Here is a 17608-nt window from a genome sequence, read left to right on the forward strand (position 1 = left end):
ACACACGCAATGTCGAATTGGTTTTTCTATTCTCTCTAGGACGGGTAACCAACAAGGTCTGGTTTTATACATCGATAGGACGGGCAGTAGTCAACATCACCGCATTAGTGCGTAAAAATATGTTGTGCTAGAATGTTTAAGGGCGCTTCAAAATATTAGATACAATATTCCTACATACTCCTCCATGAGGATTGGAGCTTTGAATGTGGGCCTCCACCACGATATTAGACTATTTTGTGCTCAGCTTGCTGAGGACAACATAAATAATGTGGTCAGTCTCATCACTTATATCTAGATTAATTGTTATGTCTATATATATGTATGGTTCTGATAACCACATTTTTCTCAACACTTGCAGATTCAGCGGAATAACGTAACATACACAAGTTGTAGCTTTAAAGCCATTATAAACCAGACCATGTATCAATTGAGTCGTTATAAATGGAAATATGATGGCCCTGTTCTCACTTCTGAGGAAATCTAGGAAAAAAATATTGTGACCAGCAAGGGACGTTCTGAGCCATTGCTGATCGTCGTCGGTGCGACCTTGTGAAGCAAGGGAGAGTGCACTAGTAAATACAATGCACTACATCAGTGATATTCGGACATATAAAATAAATGATCTACACATCTTCGAGTACGTGGTACGACATTGGGAAATTCTAGAAATTTAAATTATTATTTGTTGTAATAATGAACTGATCTAAATTATTATAGTTTGTAATAAACAAATTTCAATTATTATGTGTTTGTAATGAATGGGTTTGCAATAAAGTAATCTAAATTATTATGGATTTGTAATATATATATCTTCTTATGAATTAGCTGTTGATATAATGTTCTTGTGAATTGTATTTACTAGTGAATTATTATATATATATTCACAAGAACATTATATCAACAGCTAATTCATAAGAAGATATATACATTACAAATCCATAATAATTTAGATTACTTTATTGCAAACCCATTCATTACAAACACATAATAATTGAAATTTGTTTATTACAAACTATAATAATTTAGATCAGTTCATTATTACAACAAATAATAATTTAAATTTCTAGAATTTCCCAATGTCGTACCACGTACTCGAAGATGTGTAGATCATTTATTTTATATGTCCGAATATCACTGATGTAGTGCATTGTATATATATATATGTTCCGGTCAAATTTGAATTTTTTTATGGAAAAATATATTGTAGAGGTGGTTCTAGAATGAACCGTCCCTACAAATACAAATTATTTTTATAGCCCCTACAAATATAGTTGTAGAGGCGGCTGGTGACATAAGCCGTCTCTACAAATTGATTTATAAGGACGGCTTGGAAACCGCCTCTACAAATCTTTGATTTGTATAGACGGTGCGGTAGGAGTGGTTGACAAAACCATCTCTAGAAACCATCATCAGCTGTCTCTACAAATACTTACTGTAGTGTAGATGGAGCAAAACCGGTGGAGAGCTTGAGCGGGAGACCGCCAAACTAACCCATAAATATACTTCTAGTCCAAACCTGACAGCCTCATGCTCTGTGTAAAAATTTCTCAAAGAAAAGAAAAATGATTTTAAAAAGATTAAAAAAAACGTCGGTAGGACCCATTTTTTTGAGTTACCAGCCAAAAACTAATGGGCCCGGCCCATCCAAGCATGCGAATGAGGTGACCCGCTGAGGCTTATCCAGTCCATCGATACGCAAGCTGCAGCTATCCACTGAGCGGCCGAGTTGAGCTCCCCGCTCAGCTCCAATGGCCACCGCCGCGGCCGCAGCCAGTGCCTTCTCCCACGGGCGGAGGTGTCTCCCACGCTTAAGGATGAAAACGAAACGGAAATATTCCGAACCGAACCGCGTCGTTTTCTATATTTAATCCGATCGAATCCGTATTTTCTTGTCCGACTTTACCGTTTTCGTTTTCGCATTTCAGATGTTTCGTATTTCAAATGTAAAAGTAGAAAACGGTTTAAACATTTTTCGACCGTTTTCTACTTTTCTATTTTTAATTTGAAATATTCCGAATTGAAAATTCAGTTTAAACCGAATTTGGCCAACTGCACAGGTCATACAACCCAATTACAGGTTGTTCACCACGCAGCTGCGTTCTTTCTACTGGTGGTCAGCTGCCCTCTCTTATAGACGGCGCGCAGCCTCATCTCTCTTCACCTCACGAGATGGTACTAAATGTCAGAAAACCAACAGCATCTACACGAAAGCTCACCTGGGCCATAGCCCATCAAGCTCATCGGTTTAACCCCCACCTGCAAAGTCAATCATTTGATAGTTTTTGCATCAGCCGAATAAATCTTTGTTACTCAAAAGAAAAATCTGAATAAATCTTTAAAATAAAATACTACATCTATTCTAAAAAGATTAATAAAATTATTCTGACTCAGTTCGAGTTCATGTTTCTATAATATGCACTTGTTAATTATTATATGCACTTGAACTTGATCACGTATGCACTTAGTCATGCACTTGGTCTACAGGTCGGTATTCCGTATTGAGTTTTCGTATATCGACCGTGTTCGACATAAATCCGCTCGAATTGGTTCGTTTTCGAAATTCTCGATAATTCGTAAGTTCGCGTTCATTTTCGTGTCCGATTTTACTGTTTTCGTTTTCGTTTTCGTATTTCAAATGTAAAAGTAGAAAACAATTTAGGAGTTTTTCGACCGTTTCCGACCGTTTTCATCCTTACCCATGCTCGCGCTCGTGGGCCAACGTCGCATGCTGTGGTCTCCTACATTCTGTTCGCATGATTGTTTTCTGTGGCTTATAAGTCGGCTGATGCTATTTTGTTGTGAGAGAAAAATACTGTATCATGACTGATAAGCATGACTCATACGATCAAACGAACAGGGTGCTAGCTGGTATACGCGTGCTCTTCTCTCTAATCTAACACAGCTTGTTCAGCGCGTCTCGACTCTTGAGCTAGGCAGAAATCACCAAACTATTCCATTTATACATGTGCAAAATGAGCCCGGCCCGACCCGACCCGTAGGCCCGGTCCGAGCCTGATGAGTTTTAGCCTGCCCACGAACCCTACTGGACAAGGCCGAGCCTGGACAAAGATCCCGCTGTTCAAAAAAAAATTTCTTGACCCAGGCCTGGCCTGAAATACTGTTTTTTTTTTCTATTTTACACTATAAAATGTTGGGACGGTCTAGTGGGACGGTCATGGACGGGACTTTTTCGGTCCGAAATAACCGGGCTTTTTTTTTTGTCTGGTCCACACAATGCTAAAGTCTAATTCCATTGTTGACATTGTTAGGTGGTTCTTCGTCGTTATGCATGTAAGAGAATCTTGTAACTAAGCTAGGACTCTAAGAATTTAGTGTCGCAGACTCCACATATTGTGTGTGATATCGTGGCAAGAGGCTAGCTGCTGCTTGGCGCAGTTCTTGATTTTGGTTGCAAGCGCATCTTGTCAGTGATTTGCTCGGAGTTTAGCCTTCTAGAGCTGAGGCCGGGTCATGCAATTAGTAAAAAATGGGAAGGCTGCAATAGGTTGCTAGTGTGCCTCATATCACCATGCCATCGTTGCGTTTGTCAAACAAAGAGCCTACAAGTTTGAAGTACATGGCACAAGAGCTAGCTAGGCTCCAAGAGTAATTAGCTTTGTGCTGTCACGATTTCCGTTTTGTCATATTTATCCTAGTGCTGAATATTCTGTATACTCCAGTCAAACAGTTGAATTTAGTTAGCAAATAACAGTTTTGGATAGGTTAGAAGTTATATCCATTTGGAACTTGTTTTGACAAAACGGAGAATACAGTCCAGACAGGAAACTGATAGGATTGATGGGAGCAGTTTTAATTAAACTGCTGGTAACTTCAAGAGCTTGGAAATTGTTTTGAATTGTTGCATGCTAAGATCCGGTCTCCACTCTACGGTCCAGACAAGATAACTGACAGATTGATGGGAACAGTTTTAGTACTGGTGACACACCAAAATATCCATGCAATTGGAAAACGTGATTATTATTGCAACAAACTGTTATTATTATATACTTTTTTTTATTGTGTCCTGCTTTTCAAAGAAAACAACTGTACCTGTCTTCTTCTTCTCCTTCTTCTTCTTCCGTGGCTCATGCGACATGAAAATGCTGTGATGCATGATTCGCTGTACTTCTGTAGCATAACAGAAATTACCTTCTAGGTTACTGCATAGCAAATATTCCAAGAATTTGATCATAGATTGCTAGTGTAGCAGTGTATCCCTCTTCATTTCCCTGTCCCATATGTAAACCAAACGTGGGCAAGCATATCCACAGCCCTTCGTTTCCCTTTCCCACCTTCCGTATCCTCCCATTATCCAAACATCACCTCAGTCAGCTTGCCTCCTAGTAGGCTTGGGACGGACGGCCGCACGCCATCGAGCTTCAGATACAGGCGCCATGGCTATGGCGGTAGGAGCAAGGGCGGCTGGGGAGCTGAGGTTCCCGACGGCGGTCCCGTGTGGGGCGGTCCGCCCACGCTCGTGCGCGCTCCCTCGGGTCACCGTCCCACGCGGCGGTGGCGGTCTCCCGGCGGCCGGTACGCGTGCGTGCACTGCTTCTCCCTGACCATGGCTTGTTTAATTAATCTGTCAGCGCATCTCGAGCTAAGCAAGAAATAGACCGCCGGACTGTTTCGTTATTGGTACCGATGTGTTGCTGATTCTAGGCGAACTTCATTGCGCCAGATGTGCTTGGCCATTCTGATTCCGCCGTCCTCCAGCACGTATGCAGAATTGGGCATGATTAGGCTGTCGTCCTTTGTCATGTGAGCGAGCCTCCAAGAATTTAGGGTGCCACTCTTTGTAGAGCTGAGACCAACCACTCGGTTTAGCTTATCTCACCTTCACTCATTTAGTCAGCGTGTTGTGTGGATGAGTGGAATATTAACAGAAAAAAGATGCGCTCTCAAAGTCTGAACAGCAACCTCACTTGACTGACTGAGTATGGTTCTTCTTCAGGCGTGGGATCCACATATGTCAGATTTCCAAAAAAAACATTTGTTAATCGAACATTCCATGTGCAGATTTCAAGGCGTGTAGGTTTTGATAGGGTCCTGACTTAGTCATTCCTTTGGTCACGGCTAACAACATTTACCACGTTGCTGCTTCCTATGGTGCCAATGGACAGTGTATCCACTTCGAGTCTTGCTTGTTGATGTTGACTCCGTATTTCCCAGCTGACTTCTTGTCACCTGCGCTAGGCCCATTCAGAGCACGCATGTGCCTTATTTTCCAGTAGTATTGGAGTTAATGTGATCGACTGATCGCTGATGAAATGTCGACAGTTCATTGCATCAGTTCCAGTTTGATGCCCTCTTTTTTCATAACAAAACTTCACATAGATGTGTTCGAGTTGGGAATGACAGCTCTCTCGCATTTCATTGGAGAATTGCTGCAATCGATCGACACTGAATTACATTGTGTTGTGGACTAAGGATAGTTTTAGCATGGCTATTATTAGTTGTGACTTGCCCCGGGTCATGCAACTAGTAAAAAATGGAAATAGTACATTATGATAGTGTGCCACATATCATCATGATGTCGCTGTGTTTGTCAAAGGAGCCTCCAAGTTTGAAGTACACTGCAAAAGATCGGCTCCAAGAGTAACTGGTGTGCTGTCACAATCTCTGTTTTGTCCTGTTTATCCTAGTGTTGAATATTCTGTACAATCCAATTGAAGTAGTCAAACAGTTGGATTTAGTTAGCTAACAGTTTTGGTTAGGTTAGCTATTTGGAACTTGTTTTGAATCATTGCATGCTAAGATTCAGTCTATACTACAATCCAGAGTCTCCAGACAAGGATTGATGAGAACAGTTTTAATGTTGGTAACTTCGAAATCTTACAAATTGTTTTGAATTGTTGCATACTAAGATCCAGTCTACACTCTATGGTCCAGACAAGATAACTGAAAGGATTGATGGGATCCAGTCTATATTCTGTTTTGAAATGTTGATGCAATTAGAAAAAGTGATGATTGCAACCAACTGAAAGGATATTTCTTTTGCAAGTGTGGGATTCATGCTGGATTTCCACATCCATTGAGTGATGGAACATCTCCAAGTCATGACATTTTACATCTGTGCATTTCAAGATGTGGGTTTTTTCAAGTCCTTGTTAGTCACTTTCTTTGGCCTTCTCGTGTTATTTTCAGTGTCCTGTGTTTCTCAATATACAGGTTTCGTCTAAGGACTTCTACCATGCTGCTGCCACGTGTAGTGCATATAACTATGTAGCCATTTCTAGCTTTCCATGTTGATAGTGATCACATAGAGGCGGGTTAAGAAACGTACAGTTCAGGAAGCACTAATGGACATTCAGTGGGTACAGGATATCCAGGGGCACCACTCAGTGGAGGTCCTATCAGAATTCTTGGCCATTTGGGACTTGGTTCAGGAAACATTACTCCTGCCAGAGGTTGAGGATGTTCATAAGTGGAAATTGGACATTTCAGGTCAATTCTCAACTAAGACAGCATATGAGGCTTTGTTCCTTGGAGCAGTCCAGTTTGAGCCGAGCACTCTAATTTGGAAGAATTGGGGTCCTAGGAAGTGCAAATTCTTCCTTTGGTTAGTTGCACATAATCGATGTTGGACAGCTGATAGACTTGCTAGAAGAGGTCTTCCTCATCCTGAGCACTGCCCCTTCTGCGACCAAGAGGATGAAACCATTCAGCACCTCCTCTGTTCCTGTGTCTTCTCTCGGCAATTCTGGTTTCAATTACTTCGCACCTTTGCACTCCCGGATATTGCACCTCAGCCATCTGCCACTGGGTTCTTTGACTGGTGGCAACAAGCCGGTAGCACTCTTGACAAAAGAACCAAGAGAGGATTCAATTCATTGGTCATGCTAGGAGCCTGGATGCTTTGGAAGGAGAGAAATGATATTGTGTTCAATGGTGCCTCACCTAGGATAGAGCGGGTGCTTCTCCTTGCACAAGAAGAAGCCGCTCTCTGGAGGTTGGCAGGCGCTAAAGGCATTAGTGAACTGGTCGCTGCTCGACCTGGGGTTTAGCAGCGCCTGTTGAGGGAGGTCAACTTTTTACAGTTTTAACAGGCACGTATGTAACCTAGAGACGGTGTGTAAAGTTGGTGTGTCTGCTGTTGTATGGCTATATAAGCCTTTTATCCCCTTTCTTAATGCAATGATACGCAGCTCTCCTGCGTATTCCAGAAAAAAAGATAGTGATCACATATGACCTGGCTTCTTGTCACTATGTGCTTTGTTTCATTCAGAAGTCAGAATGCCCATGTGCCTTATTTGCAGCAATATTGGGAGTTACTGCACTAGTCGAAGAAATGAGACACTTGTCTTTTTGTTGCATCAGTGCATCACTACCAATTTATTGGCCATTTTTTCTTAATGAAATCTCCCCATGGACGTGTTCTAGCTGGCAATGACCATAGCTTACCCTTCTTCTGGTTGAAAATTACTGCAACTGGCAGTGATTAACATGATGCTAGTTGTGGATTGATAAGGATAGTTTTAGCATTTTTTGTAAAAGAAAAATAAAACTTGTCTGGCAGGGGAAGACCCCCACAGTATTTTTCTTGTTTATTTCTTGTTTATGGCATGCAATAAGTCAAAACAGAACAGTACAATAAGCTGATGGTATTGTCTCCTACATGACTGTGTGTCTGTGTTTGTCAAAGGAGGAGGCACCCTACAAGTTTGAAGTACTGTATATGAGCAAGTCTCCAAAAGATACTACTGTGCTGTCACCATCCTAGTATGAATAAACATTCTGTAATTCTGCTCAAATATTTGAACAGCAAAATTTAGTTATCGAACAGTTTCTGCTAGGTTAGGTCTGCTTGGAACCCTTTTTTTTTTAAAGGAAGGTCTGTTTAGAACCTGCTGTGAATCATTGCGTATTAAGCTTCAGTCTACACTCCTATTCCATGTAAACATTTTGGTCGGTTTTTAACACAAACTTCAAATGGAGACATGATGAAAAAAATGGTGATTCCAACAAAAGTGAAGTACAAATTTTGTCACTATTCCAAGTGAAAATCTGCAGTCGTGCTGCAGTTTTGACATTTTTAACTTCAGATCACTCCTTCCAAGTAAAAAGAAGTTGATTTAAGACTGCTAGTGTGAAAGAGAACCTTATTTCCTAATATGATTGCTGAAATACGGAGCTCTTGTTCTCCTAGTTTGTGTCTGCACCATGTCAAGAAATCGAATAGGTACAAACTGAGCGATAACAGGTGCAGAAATTATTGACAAGCCTTATAGTTGCTTCATTATTACTCCCTGTGTTAAAATTATAACATGTTTTGGCTTTTGCAGACACATTATTTTTCTATGTATCTAGACATAGTGTATATCTAATTGCATAGTAAAACTAATGTATCTAGAAATGCCAAAACATCTTATAATTTGGAATGGAGGGAGTACTTGTTTACACAATATCTATTTTCACAAACTGCAGCAACTAAGATTTCTGCAGTTCCCAGGAGGAATGTGCTGTCAACAATGCTCTCCACTTCGACGATCCTTCTCTTGGGTCCGAGACAGATCACCTTAGCAGAGACAACCGGTGGCGCATTCAGGGAGTACATCGACATATTTGATGGCTACACTTTCCTGTACCCGAAGAGCTGGATCCAGGTCCGGGGAGCTGGTGCAGACATATTCTTCAGAGACCCCTTCGTCCTCGACGAGAACATGTCGGTCGAGATATCGTCGCCTTCGTCGTCCAAGTACACGAGCGTCGAGGATCTCGGCCCTCCGGAGAAGGCTGCAGAGAAGGTTCTCAAGCAGTACCTGACGGAGTTCATGTCCACCAGGCTTGGCGTTCGGCGCGAATCCAACGTCCTGTCAGCGGTGTCCAAGGTCGCTGACGATGGCAAGCTCTACTACGAAGTTGAGGTGAGATCAAACTGGCAGGGCTGCTGCAAATTTCGTTTGAGATTCAGAGAAACGAGCTTCAGAGTGGACATATGGCTTAGGCTAGTACAGATCAGAATCTGAATTCGATGTAGTGTGTGCTTGTGGTTTAACTTCAGGTGAACATTAAATCCTATGCGAGCAACAACGAGCTGGCTGTGATGCCGAAGGACAGGGTGCAGAGTCCTGGAGTGGGACCGCCGATACCTGTCGGTGCTCGGCGTCGAGAACAAGCGGCTCTACGAGCTCCGGCTGCAGACGCCAGAGCAGGTGTTCATGCAGGAAGAGGACGACCTCAGAAGAGTCATGGACTCCTTCAGGGTCATCAAGGCGGTGTAGCTAAATATTGCAATGGTTTGTCGATTGTAGAGAGAGGATGCTTTTTTGTATAGCTGATGCAATACATTTGTTCATAACCTTTTGTATCGGCCGTGATGTTCATATTACATGTACCTTGTTTCCAAATTTTGCAAAGTCTTATTCTGCTTCCGTTCATGTCTTGTGGGAATAACCAGTTGTAAATGAAAGTATGTGCGGAATTCGTATCAAAGGTGTCAAAAAAGTATTGAACCAATCAGTTACATATGATCTATGCTTTATATATATATATATATATATATATATATATATATATATATATAAGGTGTCTATATAAGAAGTTTAATATTGCCATTGTATCATAGACGTGCAACTTTGGGTCCTATGTGCCAGCCGCTGCCTCCGTTGCATTGCATCCTGGCCTCACCAGTCACCAGTATGACGCCAAAGGGATGTTTACACTCTACAAGCATTAAAATGTACATGTACTCCATGCGAGGCTGCGACCTCCAAATGTGCCTCGAGTGACAAACCACATCTACATACTTTCTGCAAAGACAGAGCTTCACTTCCCGCAAATCAGGGATGGGTCAAAACTTCAGTTCTTCGGGCCCACCAATTTCACACTAGTTCTGTTTTGCAGACTTCTTCCCGTTCTGCTTCTGTTTCTGCTTCAGTTGAGTGAGGCCAGGCGCTGTGATCTTGGCATTCCCGACGATTGCAGCCACCAGCTCAGGGTCTGTGCATGCCTTCATAAGCTCCTTCTCACGGTTGGTGGCATCAGGTGTGTGCAGGAACAAGCTCATTGCGGTTTTGGCAGCTGAAACCAACATACTTGAGCATCAGGACATTGATATACCAGGGGAAAAATGAAAACAAAGGGTGAAGCACTGAAGCTAATAAACTTTTTTTGTCGGTTGATTGTCCTGAAATGATAAAAGAAACATACCTTTCCCTTTCTTTGCAGTGCCTGGGGTAATCTTTACACGATATTTGTATGTCTGCAATGCGTTGTAAGGGGCACACACAGGTACCGCATATAGCAAAATATCACTTGGTAGTGGGTTTCCAGTTAAGTAGTCCAAATCAATCAACTTTTCTTTCTCTTCATCACCAATTTCTTGAACATCGTCTTCGTCCAGGGGACCATTGCCACCAGCAGAAGCAGTAATGGTACCCATAACGTCTCTGCTTCTACTAATGCTGCCATCGTTCCGGTCCACCTCAGATGTGCTTTCTGGGCAATCGCGAGAAAGATGTCCAGCCTTTTTGCATTTATAACATATTTTTGACGAGTCATCTTCACCTGGAAGAGTACAGGGTGTAAATGTTTTGAACTGTCAAACATGAAAATATGTACTTCACAAACTTTCATTTTCCAGTTCAACATGGGAGGACATCATTCAGCAAACTAACATTATACTATTTCAAATAAAAGTAAGTCAACTAACAGAAGACTGATGAACAGAACATTCTGGCAAAATTGCTATTGTACAGAATAGGAAGAACAAAAAGCGGTAATCACTATCCATGCAAGGAGCTACCACATATCACAAATAGAAGCCTGAAAATGAGAGGAAAATGTCAAAGTACCAGCTGATGGTTTTGATTCTTTAACAGAGGTTTCTTCTCCATCTTGTGAAGGCTTGTCCTTCTGTGATGCTTTCCCAGATGACTAGCATGACAGGTACGAGGGAAAATGTTAAAACTTGCAGTATGAAGGGAAAGGACAATAAAATAGGAAAGAAGATAAATGATGTTATTACCGCAAGCAATGCCATACGGATCTCCCTTTCTTCTTCATCCTGCTCTGCATATTTCTCTTTAATCTTCTTAAGCTTCCCTTTCTGTCCACGGCTTACTTTAGCAGCAGCCTGAGTGCTTCCCTTGCCCTTTTCTTGCTGTGAATTACCTGGCTGGCTTAATTTAGAACCAGTACCCTTTGTGTTTGCCTTTCCTTTTTCTTGCTGTGAAGTACCTGGCTGGCTTGCTTTAGAATCAGTAGTCCTTTGTGTCTGCCTTTCCCTTTTCTGGCTTTGAAGTACCTGGTGTTTCTACAGCTTGACCATTTTGAGAATCAGTGGCAGTTTCACCATTAACTTGGCCCTTCTTCAATTTTCTTCTCTCTGCTTTCGATATGTATGGTTTGTCTCTTATAGTTGGCCTTTTCACTTCAAGATCATCATCATCTTCTGCTAAACTTGAAGGGACGCTGGTGAGCAAAGAGCTTTTACCTGACACCTTTGCAGGGCCAAGGCGAAGAGTCTTATCTAGCAGATCATCAAGTTGAGATGAAACAGAAGCTTCAATTGTTCCTTCCTTAGAAACGGAACTTCCATTTTCCAAGGTTTCCTCAGCTTGGATTTCAGGAAGAAGTTCAGGTGACTTGGCAGCAGTACCATTATTGCTAGACAGATCAGGAAGCTCAATATCATTATTTTGTTGAATGTTTGTAGTTTGCCCGCTTGATTCATCTTCATGGGTTTCCTTGTTTGCATCTTCATCACTACCAATTTCTTCATCAGATTCAGGGTTACTTTGCTTCTTGTGAGACTCTGCTTCCATTTCTTGGAGGGCCTCATCTTCACCCCTAACCCTCCTTTCATTCAGATGAGATGCCAAGGAGCTCTCATCCTAAACGGAAGAGTATACCAAAGCCCATAACAAGGGGGTGAGGTGGAAGAAAATTTTTCTTTCCACGGATCATAAAACTACCAACAGTAAGGTACTCGCCAGTAGGAGCTGTCTTGCTAACTTGATGTGGATACACCCACCAAGCACTTGTAACAATTTTTGAATCCCATGCTTTGCTGTGGCAAACCTGAAGCAAGAAGGCCATGATCATATGAGCACTGACTTTTTAAAAGTATTGTCCTAAATGTTTAGAAATGAACTTTAACTCACAGTGAAGCATCCTGCTTGGTTTAATGTTAACGGTGGAATAGGAGTGTCAGGTTTGTGATTCTTGATTATAGTACTGGAAGCTCCATGTAACTCGGCATGCACATACCTATTCAAGATTCAAAATCAACCAGTTGCTTCTATGACAAATTCATGGAACAGAATGAACATATCACAGCAATACAAAACTTATGAGGCATTACAGTGGACGTTATATTTTTCGATGATCAATTGTAAAATATGACAGATTGTGAAAACCAAACGCATTAACATCATTGTTAATATGAAAAGAAGGATTTACAACAAATTCAGCAATACTCTATATGATCAATCTAAATATTTTTTCTTAATGAATGGTCAAAGTTAAAAGAGTCATTATTTAAAATTATACTCTTGACTGCATGCTTACTGTAGAAAATATATGTTAGCACACCTTATCTATAACATTGAAGGACTTCTCGTGACATACCGGTATAGTTTTACTTTGTAAATATATAATATTTTATATGTACCTTCATATAATAAGATTGAAAATAAACTGGAAGCATTTTAAACAGGAATAAGGGTACTTACAGATCTCCTTTGGACATATAGCGCTTCACAATCAGCTCGTTTTGTTGAGCATCTCGGCCACTGATAATCAAGTAGTTTTCACTGCTGATGAACCAATTGAATTTCTCAAACCAGTGAACTTTGCGCATATGAGTGATTGCAGCTACCGTTTTTTCCTACAGGTGTCCAGGTATAAAAGTTATGTCACCATCCAAACAAACCAAAAGACAAAATAATTGCTTCCAAAGGCAGGTATGCCTTTCATTTAATTATCAGCCATTCTTATGAACTATGCCTCTGCTATCTGGGATGAAAACCAACTGAATATTGTTGGGTTTTTCAACAGTAACATGTAGGATAAGGTTTTTTGTGCAGGGCCCACAAAAGTCTGAAACTTAACAGGAACCAAATATCATCAATCAATTTTTGCGTTGCAGTACAAGTCTACAACTATGTTTGTTATAAAAAAGTACCTGAGCAAGCTGAAGGCGTGTCTTCTTCTCAGCTGCTTTAAACGCTTTCTCATGAGCTGTGATAGTCTTCTCTTGTTTACTTTCCTGTTTCTTCTTCATTTCATACCACCGTCTTGCATTTGCATGTGCAGAAAGCGCTATATCAACCTCTACCTATGGGAATAAAAAAGCCTCAAGTTGATAAGAAAACAATGTGACGATAATGATATTGCATTGTAAGTTAACTATTGAAATATAGTATGTTATATGTACATGTAAAAAGACCAAAAATGTATCATGAGTTTATGGGTCAGCATAAATAAAATCATGAAAAGTAGTAAAGTACTCTAGCACCATGGAGATGTGGGCATGTGGCCTGTGGGTGTACCAGGAAATACTATATGTCGCATATGTAACTACAAGCCGTAGTCATCTTGTTGAACACACACGGTGAGATCCAAACATTTTAATTTTCTGATGAAACATAGTTTTCTTCTTTGCCAAACATTTTTCCTACCCAAATAGAACATTTTTTCTTCTAATAATGCAACATTTCCTTTTCCCTTCTCGGTGGAATAAAATTGTTCCCCAACTGGAACAACTTTTATCCTTTTGTTCCATCACAGAAAAAACTTGTTACACAAAGAAAAAAAAATGTTCCAGCAGCAGCAGAAGAAAAATGTTAGGATCTCAGAATAGGTGCGCGACAAGATGAGTTCCCGTTGCAGTATGCGACATATAACATCCCACGATAGGGGTGGTGCTTGATCAAGTAAAGTACTTTACATGGCTGTCTTTGAAATAAAAAGGTAAAAAAGTTTCGACTCACCAAAGCACAATGTAGCAGGGGAAATGAACATACATAGTTACACACAGTATGCATAATACATGACTAAATCTCTTCCCAGGAACATCAGATCCAAAGAACCATAAATTAGAAAGTGCCAACACAATTCCATATGGTTGAAAAAAAGAATAACTTTCCAGGCTATAGAGCATGGAGGAAACCTATGCATCTGTATAACATACCTTCTCCACAGGTGCAGTTTTTTCATCCTCATCCATGTCATCAAGATTATTGCTCAAGAGTAGAGTGATACAATTTCTTTCAAAATTTAGTTTATCGATAAGGCCTGCTACTGGGTTTCCAGCCTTTCTTTCCTCTTTAATCATGCGAGTAAGAGCATCCCAACTCATTTCATTTGCAAGAGAAACACGCACAGCCAAAATTGCTGCATCTACATCCTCTAAATTGTATTCAATTAGTTCTGCCATTTTGACACAATGGTCCACTTCCTTCCTCAATGTATGCACACGATTCTCCTGCATGGCAGAACAGAGGAATGGACTATTACATCTTCACCATTGCACCAAACAAGTAATAATAACCTCCAACGGAAAAAGAAATACTATGAGAAATGCAATAGCTGAATTGCATAGGTGCATTAAAAGTGAGGCTGAGATACCTGATCCAATTTTATTTTATTCAGCCTCTGAGCTGCAGATTCCTCTTTTGCTTTCTGCTGTTGATTCACCTTTTGACTTTCTATTTTGCTGTAGAACTCATCTAGTGCAGCATCAAATGTCGCAAATTCATTATATTCCCTTGACTTGAATTGATTCAGCAGAATAGGGCAATATTCATCATATACCTGCATACAGGAACTCAAAAGAGTTAACTATCAAGACATTAAATCAAGCAGATGGTAATGTGCAAGTGCCAGTGCCCAATAATAAACAAGCCTATATGATATTGTGGGTAACAAACATTTCTTGTGCATAAAACAAAAATGTAAATCTGCTCACTCAATTCCACAACAGTAATAAACCAAGCAAGGAGCAAATTATACAGACCTTATGATTAGTCGAAGCCTCTTCCAAGGGTGTGAGGTTCTTCTTTGCGGTCATCTTATTCTGCATGAGAATATAACCCTCAGGAATCCTTTGACCAGATATAATATCTACAAGCCAGTCCTCAAATCTTGTAATAGATTCCATTAGAGCCTGAACAGTGCTTTCATCGATAGTGCTCTCTGGATCTTTCCCAACCTTTGTACTTGGAACTAAACCAGCATCCAATATGATATGCTCTGCTAGTGCAGGGCCATAAGCCAGTGCCTCACCAAGAATTGTCTTTAGAGTAGCTTTATTGGATTGAACACCATTATTTGCTTTTGCAGTTTGAACCAGACTGCTTAGCTTTTGCAGCAGCCTTCTTTTCTTTTCTACTCAGTGATTTTTCAGATATTTCAGTTACCAACACTTCATCATTGGTGGATTGAGAAGCTTCCTGAGCATCAGCTGATCCAGATGTAATTTCCTCTTTATCATCAGCCTTATCAGGCATCGTCAACATGTCCTTTAACTTTGCAAAGTCAGTCCTGCCAAAAACACGGCAAGCTTCTACTGGATAGCGATGACGTGACATGATGGCCAATCCTTTGTTGTCATCTCTGCGATCCATACAATAGAAAATAAATACAATGAACACAGTATATATGAAAGAGGAGTAAAGAGCATTCCTTGCATTGCATGTTAACTCTGATATTTTATCGTCCTTAGTCAATACTGCTGCAGCAATGGTAGTACATACAAAGTACAGCTTATCAATCAGGCAACAACCTGTGAGAACGGAGTAGTGTCATCACTGTGTATTCTGAATCCGTCAGAAGAATGTTTCCTTGTGCATAGAGCTCCAGAATTATGAAATGTGCATTAGTGCCAAGCCCAAATTGGAAAAGGATAATCTGCACAGACAAAAAAAAAAGATGGGCTCAATTAAATGGCCAACGGACAACAATACAAAGCTGCTGACGTGAAATGTTTATCTGAAAGGAAGCGAAGCTGGAGCAATACCCTGTCATATCCGAGCATACGGACATCTTCAAGTCTCTTGCTACGAATGTGCTTTCGTAGTTTCAGCGTGAAACCCGAGGGGGTGGTGCTCTTGTCGCTGCGGAAATGCATACACACAAGGGTCTAGACATTAATGTTACAGAACAGGTGATGAAGCAAACATCAACCAGGGCAGTGAGCAGAATCTCACCGGACGTATTGGGTGGTGTGGAACCTGACACCACTCTCCATGAGCAACAAGACCCTCTCACTTTCCCCTGATTCAGTAATCCCACTGCTGTTCATCAGCTTGAAAAGGTATGTCTGTCCAAGTGCAGAAAGATGTTACTGAAATTACATATGTAGTTCTGTACTAGTATCATCATCATATATAGTAAAACACAACTACGATGTGTGAGACTGCCGAGAACAATATGATCTGTTTGTATGATGTACTGGTAATACAATACTTTTATTAATGACCCAAAGAATTGAGGGAGCTAAGCCTTACTCAGAACTCAGAACAGATCGAAAGGCAAGAACCACCTTGTTGATCCTCACAAAATACTATTGAAGCGACACACAAGGTTGCTTGTATCCCAAAAAACTGCAGCCTAAAATGTGCATCAAGAGCCTCAGCGAGCCAGTTCATAGCGTAATCTATTGATTATGTCGAATTTTACGAGTGGAAGCACAGGCTACATCAACTACTGAAAAAATAACACAAGGAAAATCTCATAGCACACGGAGTCAGCCAGTCACGCATCAAACTAAGAAGTTCTCTATGCCCTGGGCTCACGCTCAAGTTTGCCAAGTGGCAGCACAACTGGTCGAGCAGACTGAAATCCAGTACAGATTACAGAATCGCCTCCTAAGCCACGCCTCTACCGATCGCGGCGGCGGGGGACCAAGGAGAAGCCCCTTCCCATCCAACCTGCGCCCAAGCGGGGCGGTGGCTAGGGTTCGCGGCGGCGGGGGACCAAGGAGAAGCCCCTTCCCATCCAAGCAGGAGCAGCGAAGGCAGGGGACGGGGACCCAGCTAACCTTGGGGGTGATGTCGTAGACGTTGGCGAGGCGCATACCGATGAGGCGGCGGAGGCACTTGACCTCCGCCGCCACGTCCGTCGTCGTCATCCGTGCCTTCACCATCTTGCCTCAGCCGCCGGTGCTACGGCAGCGCCGCGATCTTGGGGGGCGCTTTGGCTTCCTTCCTCCCTCCTCTCCGCCGCCTCCCGAGCTCTCTCCTCGTCGGCTCGAGTCGAGCTCGGCTCTGGTTGCGGCCGCCCACGCCCACCCACCTGGACCTGGAGTGGCGAAGGACGCCGCCGCCGCAAGGACGAGATGGGCCTGGTCCGTTGTCCGTGGATCGCCTATCCTCTTGCCTTTACGTCCAAGGCCCTTTTTGTCACTGAAGTGGGCCGCAGGTTACGGATCCGTTATACAGGGCCCATTCTCTCGTTTTAACGTAGACCATCAAGCCCAACAGACAGCTTTCTTTTTTTATATATATAATGCTACGATGAGACTATGAGAGCGTCCACGCGGGGAGTCCCTCGGAACGCTACGTGATCTCACGTTGTCCATGTATTATATCCACCACATTCGATACCTCCCCGTCAAGTAGCCACTTAGACTTATACTCTCTCCCTCCATGTCTCTGAGAAA

At 41.8% G+C, this 17608-nt stretch overlaps 1 protein-coding gene and 1 pseudogene across 1 annotated transcript; one reads left to right on the forward strand and one right to left on the reverse strand.

Annotated features, from left to right (window-relative positions):
• The first annotated feature begins 4266 nt into the window (after positions 1 to 4266).
• On the forward strand, positions 4267 to 9429 carry LOC136505509 (psbP domain-containing protein 1, chloroplastic-like; annotated as a pseudogene).
• Positions 9430 to 9537: 108 nt separating this feature from the next.
• On the reverse strand, positions 9538 to 17277 carry LOC136505508 (uncharacterized). Its single transcript, XM_066500672.1, is given in 17 exon segments — positions 9538 to 10023; positions 10153 to 10509; positions 10797 to 10878; positions 10970 to 11209; positions 11211 to 11837; positions 11839 to 12024; positions 12108 to 12213; positions 12678 to 12832; positions 13130 to 13282; positions 14138 to 14431; positions 14575 to 14760; positions 14963 to 15286; positions 15288 to 15561; positions 15731 to 15855; positions 15965 to 16061; positions 16155 to 16267; positions 16988 to 17277. Coding segments are annotated over 17 exon segments (3618 nt in total). The 5' UTR covers positions 17093 to 17277; the 3' UTR covers positions 9538 to 9829.
• Between the last annotated feature and the right edge of the window lie 331 nt (positions 17278 to 17608).

This window comes from Miscanthus floridulus, chromosome 14 (genome assembly GCF_019320115.1).
Source record: "Miscanthus floridulus cultivar M001 chromosome 14, ASM1932011v1, whole genome shotgun sequence".
Classification (NCBI taxonomy): domain Eukaryota; kingdom Viridiplantae; phylum Streptophyta; class Magnoliopsida; order Poales; family Poaceae; genus Miscanthus; species Miscanthus floridulus.